We start from the raw sequence: 15,209 nt of genomic DNA on the forward strand, positions 1-15,209 counted from the left end.
GGAGAAACTGCTCTGTTTCTTTCTTTCTGGACTTCACGTTGCCTCTTGAGTAATCCCAGCCCCTGCTCTGATGGCACATTCACCTTGCAGCTCAGACTTCCACGTCATCTCAATGGGCAACGAGCTTCACGTGGAGGGTGTCTCCCATGTTGCTTTGGTGAGGGACAGTGAAAAGAATAGAACAGATGTTCTGGTTGTGTTTTCTTCACGTTCCTGTACTACCTGTAAACATCAAATTTGGTGCAGATAACAATCAGCAGCAGGACATGAAGATTCACATTCGTGCTCCAGGCCACCTCAGGGATTTCACTAAAGGCTTGATGCCAAGATACAGTCTGTTTTCGGCATCTCATTTAGATGGACTCTTATAAAGCAGACAGATCAAAGCAGTTGTTGGCATACAATCTGCCCCAAAATTTCCAAAAGCAGCTCATGATATTTTCAGATCTTCATAAAGTGAAGTCTTGCTTTCACCTCCAACTCAAACTTGTAAGCCTAATGTATAAGTTTTAATGTCTGTGTATTGTTTTTTCTGCATGACTATTAGAGCTCATCTCGTGAAAATGATTCACCACCAGTTCAGCTGTTCAGTTTCTAAATTTGCAAGTGGGGAGGAGGGGAGCCCAACAACCTATAAATGATAACTTGCAAGAATCTGCTTTGTTAAAATAGGAAGAATAAGAAAACTTTATTTGATGTATTGGTTTATCAGCTGGTAGTATACCTATACATTCATAAATCCCTATGAATCGAAGATGCTGGCTAAACATGAAAACAATCAGACCTAGAGAATCACAGGCTTTTGTGTTTTGGGTCCAGGGGAATGTCCTGATTCTTGGACAATTCTGGCCACTACTACAAGGTATCTTCCCTCTGTCACATCAAATTTTCATGCACTGGGCAAATTTTTTTTTCTTTAATTACTTATCAGCCAGATGTCTGCAATTGGTTTTTGTCAGTCTCCTAATTTGTCTTGCAATTACCTCATTTTGAGTGCCTGCCTGACTCCAGGGTGAGTGCTTTTGTGCAGTGATGCTCGGTGTCCACCTTGTCCTGGAGCCTTCATCTTGGCAGCACTCTGATTTCTGTAAGTATCTCTGCAAGTTCAGGCAGAGCAGAGCAACGTATGGACATCATAAGGTTCTTAGAAACAAAGCATGCTTGTATTTTCCTCACTTGTGTCAGCTGATGTTGATCCATGTTGAACAAGCTTCTTATTTCTGGGTTACGAGGTATATTGAGGGAACAAAGGGGTGTTCAGGACAGAAAAAGTTGTGACAAATAGCAGCTTTGCTCTCTCCAGTTCTTCATTTGCATGGATTCATTATAGGTGTTGGTGAAATTAGAGTTGTTTCACCTTTTCTGTAATTTATGTTGCAGCTGAGGAGCACAGGAATAGGAGCCACAACCACCGTATGAGTGGCTGTTTCTGACATGTGCTGAGTGGCATGTGGTCAGGGCAGAGGAGTGGGGAAAGCCTTCCTGAAATGGTCTCAAGGTGTCTTGACAGAACATAAGACTAACATCATGCTTAGCGTTTTTGTTGATCTTACCCTTTCTTGACAGCTCAGCTCTTTGCCTTTCTCTCTCCTATTACCAACTCGCTTAAGTCCTTGTGCTCCAGAAGCTTAGTTCTCAGGTATGGGAGCCAGGACTTTTGACCACTTGTTGCCATTTTATCATTTACTAGAAATTTGGGCTAAATGCCATCAATTTGCCTTTTTTTTTTTTTCCAGCTGCTACTTGAGTGCGAAGATGCCTCCTTATGTTCGCTGTAGTTTGTATTTGATCCTGAGAACTCTTCAATAGGCTTTCTCTCTGCAATAGCCGTCCACATTTTATACCATTTCCCACTCTATGTCTGTCTCCTTTTTTCCTTGTCTTTCATCCTCAACCCTGATCGCAACCAGCTTCATTTTCACCTTAGTAATTCCAGTACTTTTTTTTAAAACTCCGGTCTTCACTCCTTCCATCACAAACACTGTCTTGCTTTAGTCTCCCTGAAAGGTTAGGCTGCCCTACTGTCTGTCCACTTGTCCTCCTCTCCCTTGCCTCTCTTTCAGATGTTTTCATTGCATTCCTCCTCCTAATCACCATATACTTTATTTCCTTGCAGATTCTGCGTGACAGCTGCCTTTTCTGCAGCTGATAAGGTCTAGGGCTGAGCTCCTGAACCAAGTGGAGTCATTACCTGCAGTGTAATGTGCTGTCCTGTTTCCTCTTCCTTTCCTTCCTTATGAGCTAAATGTGATCACTATATAGCACTTACTCCTGCCAAGGCAAACTTAGACTTTTCACTTCTTTTTCTCTACATTTTACCATATTTTAGAGTGAATTTTACATAAACGTATGTTGCTGTTTGATAGGATAGTGTCACACACAGTGGATTGCCAGGTCATGTGCAAAAGTTGGACCACTTAGAGTCCTGTTTCTTCCACTAGTCTGCACGTTCCTACAACAGCTGGTGACTTGTCCACAATCCTCAAGCTGTGTTAGGGATTCACTTGCAGAATTACTGGAAAACAGAGTGATACCTTTCTTTGCTTTGCATACTGAGACTTTCTGAAGTTTGAGGAGTTGGTGAAAAGTTATGTAAAATTAATGTGTCAAGAACTATCTAGTCCCACCCCATCACCTTCTTGTCTGAAAGCAGCAAGGGCAGGGCTACTCTCTCAGGGAAGGCTAGTGGGGCAGCAAGGAGGGTCCTGCAGCAGGATAGGGGCCTTGACACCCTGGGTCCAGTCTCACAGTATCTTCGCGAGGCAAGCAGGACAGATCCTGGGATTGTGGCCAGGTCCAACCAGGAGTACCGACAAGGCGATATGTGCATGATAAGGCAGGTCTGAAGTTGAGCCAGGAAATGAGTCTGTAGGTCATGGTCAGATCCTTTGATCACCCCACAGGTCCACAGTGCGAAGGCAGGGCCAAGGGCAAGCCAGGAAATCGGTCTGCAAGTTGAGGTCTGGATCAAGGGGCTTCATGGCCAGGCACAGTTGGGGCTGAGCTGGAGACCAGCACTCTTCCAGCGTAGCTCAGGCAGGGACCAGAGACTCAACTGTGATCTTAAATGGAGCTCCTGAACCCATGTGTGTGAGTGGAGGTCCCAGGAGAGGCTGGTCAGGGATGTTAAAGCTTATTAGTGCACTCAGAGCCCTGGCACTTCTTGTGATTACTTTTTATGCTCTTAATGATCATGATTTTAGTTAGACTATTAGCTTTGTATAAGATAATGTTTCATGATGTCTTTTGAAATTGGCAAGGCTACTGAAAACAGGGCTACCAAAACAGGTCACTGGCATCAGTGGGACTTTGGTAGGTCTTAACAGTGGGACTGTGCAGTTTTCCCAGAGTTGCCCTGAGGTTTGGCAGTTCCTGAAGGCAATATGGATACATCTTTAGATTGAGCACAGAAATGATCCCAAAGTTTACTTTATGAAAAAGAATCCTTCAACCACCCTGCTAAAAAAAATCTCCTTTTTCCCTGTTCAGCTTGTAAGGATCACGTTTTTGGGTTTCTTAATGCACTGAAGCAGCGTGCTGCCAGAGTCAGTTGTAACTCAGAGTTCTGTTGCAGCATGGACAGTATTCCCCATTCAGACGTGAGTTAGAAGCAAAACTCAGCATGACAGATGAAAGAGAGGAAGCTAAAAATACAGCTCGGAATTACTATCCATTTTCCTCTATTACAGTATTAATGCATCTCTGGAATGACTCAAAAATGCAATTTATGTTTTTAATCTCTAGCTGCCCTGGGGACATCCATGGGAGATGCAAAGGGTTGGAATGAGATGTCTTTTTTAAAACAAAGCGTTAAGTAAAGGCATCCTATCACTGCACTTGCCATTTCCCTGAGGCACTCTTTTGGGAGGTGACTCTCGGATGTCTTTGACGGGATTATGCTAAGGGTCAATACCTGGCTAAAGCAAATTCATTCTTGCTTTGCATGCTTCGTGAATTTTTTAGTGTTCAAACTGACTGTAGGTTAAAAAGTTGGCTCTGTTATCTAATGATTACAGAATTGGTTTTTAGTGGAAATCTAGAAGAGTGAAAGTCATGAGATTGGGGTTTTTTTTGGAGTCGGTCTCTACAAACATTAAAGAACAGAACAACTCATTCTTTCCCTTTATTTTCCAGTTTCTATTTCTAACTCTTAAATATTGGAGTGGGAAGAACATTTATGACACACCGAAGAGGCAATTGGTGGTGCGAGCATTCTATACCACAGCAGTGCACTGATAGGGGATTATGCAAGAGTTGAGAGCTCAGTGTTCCCTGCGGGCAAAACTTCCCCTTCTTAAGGACCCCACATTTGTCTTTGAGAGGAAAAGTAGCTCTGGAGGAAAATGGGGTCTAATACATAATAGCTACCAACACCGAGGTAAACTTAGCCTCGTGTTCTGTGCAGTAATACCCCTGCACATACTCTGATGTACTTAAGGCTGCAGTCTCACAGCAGAATGAGCTGATTGATGTCAGGACTGCAGTTGTCCAACTCTTTCCAGCAGCTTTCTGGCCATGCAACTGGCATGAATGCTTGTGCCAGTGCTTGCTCTTCCAAACCAAGAAATTGTGTGGGGTTGATTTTTTTTTTTTTTTTTTTTCCGGAGTTAGTTATTCAGCCAGAACAGCTCTCTGAATTATCTGATGTGAGCCATGAGCACTAAGCAGGCACAAAAGAGGTGATGGGAACATGTGGGAAGAGGATAACGAGAGAAAGGGTGATATTTCACCCTGTCCTGGAGTATCTAGAGCTGACAGAAAATCGCATCCGAAACAGATATAGGTGCGTAGCAATGGATGGTTGATGGGCATCCAGAGAGAAACCTCTCTCAGTTTGCAGGTCTTCATGGGAGAGGAGTGAGATTTCTCTTGTAGACTCAGGGTAGTCCCGTTCTGCTGTGAGGGATTTGTTTCACATGTCCTAGTTTCTTAGCACACAGACACCTCAGCAAGAGCAAGTAATAGAAAGAGGGTTTACTGCACAGAGGTTTTTGCAAGCCAGATTCATGCATGGAAACATTAGATCTATGATACTTCCAGTATCTATGTAATCTGCTTTACCTGTGGTTTTCCAGGATTCTTCCAGAAGCCTGAAATACAGCAGAAGGTGCTCTCCCTTTCCAGGGGAATGAATTTATCAGCACTTAGTTAAACAAAGAATCTGAGAAACATTAATTTTGCACAGAAGAAAGCCAGTAAGGGATGAGATGTATTTGATGCAACAGCTACAGTTAAACCTGGGTTAGGAATCCACAGTTGAGATGTGGTGTGATCCTTGTACTCCATGTCTTGCTCTATTCCCCACCTGTTTGACACTACTGGCTTCATTATTTCTAAAAATTCTGTAGGATGGTTGGCTCTGCTGTACTTTTATGCTCTTGGGCTACCCTCAAGATAAAGGCATATCCTGGTGTGCTCTTTTTGTGCCAAAGTCCATGTATTTCAAAGAAACCCTCATAAGTTCTGAAAAATGTAGTAGTTCTTGACAATTTTATCCTGGTAACAAAAGGTGAAAAAATATGTTCTTAGTTTTCTGAGAAACTGAGTATTTGTGCCTATCTTCAGGAATCTGAAGAGGGACACAGGTGCAGCAAAAAAAACCCTCTGAGAACGGATGGAGTTTAACTTCGCTTCGACTATGAGAAAATTAGTTTTGAAAATTCATGTGTTGGCACTGAAACTGGAACAAGATACTTGGATTGCAACACACCTTCAGAGAGAACACCTTTAAGGATTTACTGAAAGTGCTTTGTATTTTGGTATAGCACATCCATAATTCATTTAATTCGGTCAGGTTTCTGGAAGTGAGTCAGATGATGATTCAATTATTTTCAGCACAAACAGCCTCTGAAGTGTCATTGTCAGTATTATCAACAGAAGTGCTCGTAAACTGCTGCTACTGTTTTCCCTCATCTCTTGCAAATGATATTGCAGTTTGAAACTGTAATACCTACAACCCTGGCTACAGCTATAGCCCAGGTCTCTGGCACACCACGAATCTAACGAGAGCCTTTCCTGGTGGTGATATGCCTTTTAATTGAGGGGAGGGCTTTCTGAAGCACAGTCTACTGTAGATGTGGATTGTGAGGATGTTACTGTATATAAAGGCTTCTGAGAAGATCTTCAGAGATGGGAATGGTGGTAGCGGTGAAGGAAACTCAGTTGTTCATACTTTATTATGATTTAAAAAGAAATTCATTCTTTCTGAAAGCAGAACATGAGGAGAGTGAAAAAAGGGATGGAAAAGGGATCTCTGTGATATAATCTGTCAAACTCACAGCTGGGAGGATTTGAAAGGATTGTAGACTCCAAGTGAGTAAAATAAGAGACCTTTCAGAAAGTTCAGGTAGCCTGGAAATCACCTTAAAGGCTATTTAAACTCGACTGTAAAAGAAACTAGGTTACTACAATGTATGAATAGGTTTTTTTCCGATGCACTTCAGCCTACATAGACATTCAAGCAAAATTCTTAAAAGGTTTTTACCAGTTACTGGACATGTGGCTAGCAAAATTGCTCAGATACCCAGTTCTGAAATATCCAGTATATCTGCAAAGCATTTTGAGGGTGTACAGTAGAGAGAGAGGTCTTGGGTTAATTCACTGCAGGGTTTCTTGTGAAAGTTTCATATGTTCTGGCAAGTTGGGGTATGTTTGCTTTGGTAGCAAGTTAGTAAGAAAACAAAAATGGACAAAAGCTTTCAAATATGTTTGGCCTCAGCTCTATGAAACAAAAATGTGTGATGCCATGTAATGAGGAAGTGCCTAAGCTGAAAAGAGTTGATGTATGGGAGAACATCAGAGAGGGATGCTCAGCATGGTCCTGACCTGCCATCGGTACCATTGTGGGCACTTGATAAAGATAGGGTTGTACTTTGGTGATGTACTTATGATTGCCGGTCATGTGAAGCTCCCAAGCTGTTTTACATGACCTGGTGTCCCAAAGGAACCTTTAAATGACGTTTAAAGACATCGCCTGATCACACTAGCCATAAACCCAAGTCTGCACATAGCCAAAAGCTGGTGTGCTGTATATCTCAAGCAGTCAGGAGATTCACTGGATTAGTTCACAGGAAAGAGATGAGACTAGATCATTAAAGGCATCCTCAGCTCTTTAGCAGGATGGGGAAAGATCTTCATCCTCAGCCACGTCCTAGGTAGCCCACCAGCACTGACCTCAGCAGTCTCTCTTTTCTCCCATTTCAGGGACTCAGATTATCAGGCAATTCCTACTGCCAGAGCATCCTGGCTGCTGGTCAGCTGAAGTTTTGGGATTTGAGCTGCTAGCAAACCCAGTTCCCTTCAAAAGCTGCAGTTTGGCTGCTCCCGACTTAAATATTAACAGACTCATTAGTAAGGTCAAGAACGACTTGCAAACAAGTCACAACTCTTTGGTGCCTGAATTGCAACCCTCGCCTACTAATTAGTTGTAACAAACAATAGGGATAAACATGAGGTGTCTAATGTTTAAAGTGTGAGAACACCAACCCACTGGACAGTAAAAGTTGAGAATAGCGTCATATGCACGGGAAACAACTGTGAGACAAAGCCACAAGTACCTGAGCCACAGTGTTGCTGGAAAAATCTGTGAGAGAGGATCATCTCTGGAGCACAATATGAACTGGATTATACATCCTCAGCAGATCTCAGATCAAAGGTAAATTATAAACTATAAATTCCCACTGGCCTTGCCTTCTGCACCTGCAGCAGATTCTTCACATGTTGAATGACACAAATGAAGGAGAAATTGGCAGGAGCGAGTTTGTCAGTGTTGGTGAGTTCCCCTCAGTTTTGGCGGTGAATATAGACATTTTTCCTCCCCCTTGTTGAATGCAGTGCTGGAGTTTTTGGTTCAAACAGACCTACGTGGTTGCATGGAAAAGCCAGCTTTCACACAGCTTCATGTCAAACCACTCATTTTGCAAGCCAGCCCTGCTAGGAATTTGTCTCCACTTAAGAAGCATTTCTGTGGTGCATGGGCTGATTCCTGGATGGCGAAGGAAGGTAGATATATTTCAGTGCCACGCAATTTTACCACATCCTTGTGTACAGGCTGAGTCATGACCATTTGATATAGAAACCTTTTTAGAAGAGAGTTTAAAAATATGCTTTTATGGTTTCTCTAATAAAAGGTTTCCAAAAGAAGGTGTATTACCTTTAGCAGCCAAAGACAATCAAGTTGTGGTTTTTATTTAAAAAAAAATAAATTGAAATCAGCTATAGCATCAGTTAAATGTTGCTCCTCTTTGACGGCTAAAAATGCTATGAAATATTGACCAGCTCTTTGCTTGATTGTGTGCTGGTTTGTTTCAAATGAAGCATATTGTTGGAATAGTAATTTTGGGTAAAAAGTAGTTTTTCAGTCAGTCTGTGCTTGCATGGAGGATGAAATGATACAGGGAGCTGCGTGTGTTCTTCTCAAAAGCTTGAATGATTTATTCTGTGAGTGCAAATGTATTTTAAATATAAATTAGAGAGGGTAAGAGATTGTGGGTGACTTTTTTCTGATTATTTTCAGGTTACCTGTAAGAAATTTTGTTATAAAAGTCAAGAATAGCCTATCATTTAATCAGTTCTAAAAGGTTAATGTAACCCCTATATAACATTCTTTCTTGGTAAGAAAAGATTATAATTTTTACTTAAAAAGATTATTTCCATACACCAGGAAAAAAATTAGAAAAAAAAAAATACATTCCAAACATGATGTTGTTTGTTTTTCAAAGTAGAACTATGGAAATAGAAATGTTATAAAAATAGAAATATGTTATAAAAATAGAAATATTCTGAGCACTTTATAAACTTAGCACATCTTAGAAGGGAGAACAAAATTATATACTGATTTTCTTAAGTGTATGAGGCTTTAACTTTTCTTGTTGCTTTTCTTATCCCTCTCTCTGGAAGTATCATCTTCCTTGGTTTTGCTGAAGTATTTGTTTATAATGTTTTTATCACATGTAGAAGATTGTGTTGGTTAGATTGGTATAAAAAGTATCTTTTTTTTTTTCCCTCCACATTTTTTGTGTACTGAAGCTGTAAATGGGTTCCATGGAGTTGCCAATAGGTTATTAAAAGGAGACCTCTCAGTTCAATTCTCTTCTGCTGTGGCTTTTGTCACATTTGCATTTTACTGCCTTTCCACTCACCATAAAATATTTTAGGCGAGACAGAACTTTCAAACTCAAACATTTTCCTCCAGGATGCTCCTCAAACCTCAAAATAACAACCTACAAACTCTTTTTTTTTAAAAAATTCTCAGTTTTCTTGATGAGCCTTTAAAATCTCCAGTAAATTAAACCACTTTTTGTTTAATCGCTTTGCCCATGGATTTAGAGCAGCCCTAACTAGGTCCTTCACGATGCACTCTCGTCCTTGACATCGGCATCTAGTTTAACAGTAACGGGCATCCCTCACTGTTTGTTGCTAATCAAACCCACATGGGCTGGTGTAACAAGCTTCATATCGGTTGGTGGGTATGACGATAACATTTTATTGACAGAGTGACCACAGTCGTGGTGATAGGAACAGCTAAGTAATCAGCTAAACGAGGTGGCTCTTTACAAGTAGGTTACTGGAGTGTATTACCTCTTTTTGTGTTGCAGTGCTACCTTTGCTTGGGATCTGCTGTCTTTCTTTTGTGCCTTGGCCTGACTAACCATGACTGCAGGCTTTCTTAAATGTGCAGTCTGTTAATGTACACATCAGCATCATCTACCCTGTATCCTAAAAGTAACGTTTAGATTTGAGATTTCTAAGGAAAATCAATTGAACTTCTCAACATGCCTATTAAAAACACCCTGCTCTATTTTCTTCTGATGAATAAAACTGTATGTGAAGAAATAATGTGTTAAACTTTTGATAACAGAAAATGTTTGGATACCTCACTTCCGAGAATGTTCAAAGCTTTCATGGAGGGGGAGGGAAAATCTGTACTGCAGAGCAGCTATGGTATGAAAGGTTGCTTTTATAAGTTAATTGCTGTGCTTATTAACTTTTTAACTGTTTTTTTTCCAGGTCTTCCCATTATTCTATGGGCAGTCGAGCTTTTTCCCATGACAGTATTTTTATACCTGATGGGAGAACGGAGAGCGAACAGGCCGTCCAAGCAATGTCACAGGAGAACGTTTTAGGAAAAGTCAAAACGCTTCAGGTAAGAAATTATAAGTGGAAAAAAATATTTAAAATGTGATAGAAAATGTTCTCTGGAGTGTGTTAAATGTGAATAAAGTTGGGCTGCTTTTTCAACAGCCTTGGGGCAGTTTTTCAACCATGTGAGTTGTCTGGCCAAAAGCCATGTGAATAATTTGGATAATCTGCTGAAGGTCTAGGTTTTGGTCTTGAAAGGTATGGCTGCGATGCTGCAAGCAAGTTTGCAGAAATGCCTGCATCTTGTGGAACTCATTTGAATTGAGCTCATGGTTTTGAAATGTCCTGATCTATATGCCTGAGACCTACAGATGTGGGACCGAGTGAAAAAATGAGGGTGGTGTTGGTGGCAGGGAGTGGAACACAGAGTGAGACTTCTTTGCAAAGCTGATTTAATTATCCTTTTATATGTATTACATTTTTTCCTCCCTGTCCTTTCAATGGTTCTCATGAAAGGTGGATATGTTTATCTCTCCAGAGCAAACAGCACATAAGTAACTACATAAACAACATATTTGAGTATTTGCTTCTAAAGAGCTTTAGATGACCTGCTTTCCCTTATTTTCCAGAATTCCCATTGGTGCTCTAAGTAATTTGTTACTTTATTTCTTGCGTATCTGTAAGCTCTATGCCTTTCTAGACCTTGAAAGAGCCGTCTTTCAGAAGCACATTTCAGTTTATTGCTTGGGATACTGACATGTCCTGTCAAAATGCCGATAAATTTTTAATGCTGTACAAGTGCCATGACCCTGTAGCTGACTAGTAAGATACCATTGATTTCTTTTACCTCCAAAATCTACCCACAGTCCATCTTTTCTGGTGAGTGAGAGACTGCGCACGGTAGACAGATCCGACCTTCAGGATGAAATTGTTCCTTTTCCCTGCATGATGCTGTCAGCAGACAGAGCACCTGAACAGCTTCGGCTGTGCTGACTGTGGATGAACTTTGCGGTAGAAACCACACTAGGACAGCTCCAATTTCTCCGTGCTGCGTTTTTCAGCTTAAATTTGCCTGGGTCAGGCAGATTCAATGCATGCTATTTTCCAGGCTAGAAACCATTGTCTTTTAAATGACTGCTGACCGTGGGCAAAGATGCAGGGTAGTTCAACCTGTCTTGCAGAATGCTTGAGCGTCCTTTGGATACAAAACCTACTGACTTCTGCAGGGAGCTGTGCCCTTCCTGTCTGTTGGATCTGTTGTCCTGGCTTCAGTACATTAGCTTTTATCGGAATAACTTTTCACTTTGTAGGAGTGGCTTCTCCCGTTTCCAAACTTGCCTTAAAATTCCCAATGGAAATTATTGCCTTCACTAAACTCAGAACATGAGAAAAGGTACAGTGACTGCAGTTGCTAACAACCATCTTCACTAAGCAAATGGTAACTCAAGAAAATTAAAGCAAAAGTAGTCATCCTTGAAAGTCACAAAATAAACAGCCAGTGACACGCTCTTGCTTGTGTGAACTTTGCATAAGCCTTTTTTTTTTTATGTGCTTACTTGCATGTATTTTAAGGAGGAGTATTGTTTCAGCTTCTTGACGTCAAAAGTGTGCTTACCTTTTTATTTAAAATTGAAGAACAGTAGTTCATTTTTATAATTTTAATATAGCCGCAACCCAGCCTGTAACAACATCCCCTGTTCAGCTTTTCCCACTCTGCTGATGATGGTGATATCCAGAGCAACTCATTCAATCAGAAGGGAACTGCGTAACAGATTGTTCATGACCCTTTTAACTGTTTACACAGAGGTTACATATCTATCTAAGTGTCCATGTGTCGCAGCTGGAAGGCTTCAGGCGGCTCCAAGCAGACCAATGTTCTAATGCGAAGGCTTTAGGCTCTACTCTAAGGAAGGCCCACACTCCTCCAAGGCTCAGGAGAAAATGCCTCACCCTTAGGAGTAAACACCCTGCCTTAAATAGTCAGGAGTCACATGATTTGCTAGATGGGTCAAGGCTATTGGTCACTTGACCATCCATCTCCCAGAGTGATTGGCTGAATGCTACAGCACCTGTTTCAAGGCAACTTTCCCAGTGTAACGAGCTACAGGTGTTTCTTAGTTAGCCTGCATAGGGAAAGAACTTTCACAGGATGCTGCAGCAGCCAAAAGGTTTCTCCACATCCATGGATTTTTTTACATAATGGCATGGAAAGGCTCCTTATAACAAGCCCAGGGGCCACGTGTTGTATCTGCAAAACCTGCTGCCCAGCACATAACTGTCCCTGTTTCCCTACCCATGATTTCTGCAACTGTTCCCTGAATTTTAGGACAAATCCCATTGCGCATTCTTAGGTTGACCTTAGAGTTGAGTCTCAGGTATGACCAGTTATTTGGACGATCATTTCTGTCTGAAGATTTTATGCACTCCATACCCCATCGTTTTTTTCTGCTGTATTATTCTAAAAGGAGAATGCATTTGCTGCCTGATTTTGTAGTCACAGAAAGCACTGATACTCAGTCTCCAGTTTTCAGAAGCTTGTATCTACCTTCAAGTCCCCTTCTGCAAGCTCTCTCCTACTGGGAACATCTGTTTTTCTACAAGTGGTGGAACAAGAGGAGACAGCTATCTCTTCTGAAGAGCACTCCATTCCTTAAAACCAATTCTGTGGCCAGCTCCTGGTCCCAAGTCATTGCTATGCCACCAACATTACTGTGGTTTTGCCCAGGCTTGTGTGTCACGGTGGAAGCACAGCACTTCCAGTTTCCATTTTTTCCTCATTCTACTGACCACCAGAGTATTTCCCCCTTCTCACCTTGCATTTCTGCTGACTTTGGAGTGTGGATGTACCCACAAAACATGTTGTGTAATGGTGCAAAACTCTGTAGCAGCCTGGGAAGTTGGCCGGCATACGCACCGGTTCAGCTTCTTATTGAAGGAAGTCTCTCTGATTATCCGTGCAAGGTAAATTAGTTCTTTCTGGAATAGCTCTCATTTCTTTTTATTGATTTTAAGATTGGCAGCATTCATCTTGTCAGGCTTTCTGTAAATGTATTTGGTCATGTTCAAAGGTTTTAGTGCGTGCTAGAAGTCAGGCTGAGAAAAGCCTGATTTCTTGTCAACCTCCAATAACCTTTGTGTATCCTGAAGTTATTTTGTGTTGGCTTAAGCCGTCTGCTGTTGTAAAAGCAATCTTTTCCTTGTCCTTTGGATCTGCTGAGGTTTATCATTACCTAATTTTTAGGATCCAGTGTCGAAAGACAGCCTGAACCTGCTCACACAAAGAGATAGTACCCCAGGCACTGGTACTCAGTTAATGCTGAACTAATTCATTTTCTTGGGATCTGCTGCTTCACTTCTCATATAGAACTGTGAATGAGACAAAAGGAATGTGTAAAGTCTAAATCTAGCAGTGTGTCAGAACAAATTTAAAAGAAACTCTGGGAGCTTCTTTTTACATCCTTCCCTTCATAGGGCAGTGGGGCTTTTGTCTTGTACCAAAGTGTGTCAAATCCACTTCCTTGAATCTCACAGATGTGACTATTCTTCTTTCTACTGATATTTGCCAGAAATGGTCAGCAACTGACCAGAATATATATCTCTAGAGAGTCTCTGTCATTCCATATATAGTTTGATACCTCACCATTCTTCTATTTTGGACTATCCCAAAATCTTTCTTGAAGTGTCGTGCCTCAAACCACATGCTGCTCCAGCAATGGAGAGTGGAATAGTTCTGTCCCTGCATCTTATATCCAGTGCCGGTGGTAATACTTTCCTCCTTTTAAGTAAGTTTACATGTTAATTTTACATATAGTTTACTTTGTAAAGCCTCCAGCTATAGCAATATAACTTCTCACACGATGCTTTCCAGTTTATTCTCTCTCTCTTTGATTTTAAAATAAAAGCAACAACAACAAAAAAAGGGAATTGCTTATGTGGAGTGTTTTGCTTGTTTAGATACACTGCAGATTTTCCTGTTTGGATAAAGAAGTGGACTGGCTTCCACAAAAGAACTATTAGGTAAACTGTCTTTTCAGCCTAGGAAAGAAATTATAAGAGAGAGAATATGATAGAGATGCATGAAATCATGAGTGGAATGGAGAAAATGAACAAAGCACAATTATTCAGTCCTTCACAGCAGAGAACACATGAGCATCAGTTGAAACTAGTAACACTCTCAAAGTAAAACAAATATTTCTTTATGGATAGTTGGACTGTATAACTCATTGTCATACAGCACAGTTATTCATGAAATATTTATAGAAGTTCAAAGAGCAATGAAACAAATTCATAAAATAAAAGTTCACAGCTGACTGTTGACTCCAAAAGTCCTCAGATGCCACAAATCATTGAAGCGTTTGCAAGGAAAATCTCTGTACAGGCTCGCCCTGTTCTTATATACTCCCAAGGGATTTGGTTTTTGGGTCACTGAGAGACTCTATAGGGCCAAGCAGATTTTCAACAGTATGGCTCTTCTTGGGGCAAGTATTACTGATGAACTAATTATTTCACAATTATATGTAACTAGAAAACAGAATTAGATTTATTTATATACCTGTGCGTTGCAAACAGGTATGAAAGGTAGATATTTGAGTTGAAGGCAAAATACTATCAGCACTTCTTGTAAGACTTGTTTGAATGGAATCATCTGAAACAGTACATTCTGTTTTAATGATTTTAAACTGAACAGAGTAAGCAACTTAGTGGATCCGGTTTTGGATTCACTCCAGGCACAAAGCCATAAGAACGATGTGGTTTCAGGGAGCTGAATCCAACATGCATACTGGCGGGCATGTACACAGAAGGGGAGCCAAGTTGGAATGAAAGAGGAGATGTACAGCCTGATCCGGGCTCTCTGCTGGTTAATATGGAAAGTTTGTTCTGTGGCATTTCCTATGCAAACACAAAGAGTGCTTTGAAAGTCTAAGCTTTTTAATTTGCTGCAGGTGCCAACCAACGCAGAGCAATTTAACTTTTATTTCTGAAGTTATTAATGGTAAGCTAGTGTAAAGATGTCAGGTAAATAGTATCGCATTTTCTCAAATCATTTTGCATGAAATAAAAATGGGCCTGTGTCATGGTCCAGTTACTGAGGAAGATTTTAAAAATCAGATGAGTGCAAACTTAATTTC

General features: G+C 40.9%; 1 protein-coding gene across 2 annotated transcripts in view; it reads left to right on the forward strand.

The window, feature by feature from the left end:
• CRACD (capping protein inhibiting regulator of actin dynamics) overlaps nucleotides 1-15,209 on the forward strand; it is a 58,175-nt gene that overhangs the window by 25,487 nt on the left and 17,479 nt on the right. For both annotated transcript variants that reach the window (XM_086612202.1, XM_009983451.2), the window contains exon 3: nucleotides 10,009-10,144. In XM_086612202.1, coding sequence (XP_086468328.1) covers nucleotides 10,009-10,144 — 136 coding nt within the window. The remainder of the gene's footprint in view (nucleotides 1-10,008; nucleotides 10,145-15,209) is intronic.

This window comes from Tauraco erythrolophus, chromosome 5, assembly GCF_009769465.1.
Source record: "Tauraco erythrolophus isolate bTauEry1 chromosome 5, bTauEry1.pri, whole genome shotgun sequence".
NCBI classification, from domain to species: Eukaryota; Metazoa; Chordata; class Aves; order Musophagiformes; family Musophagidae; genus Tauraco; species Tauraco erythrolophus.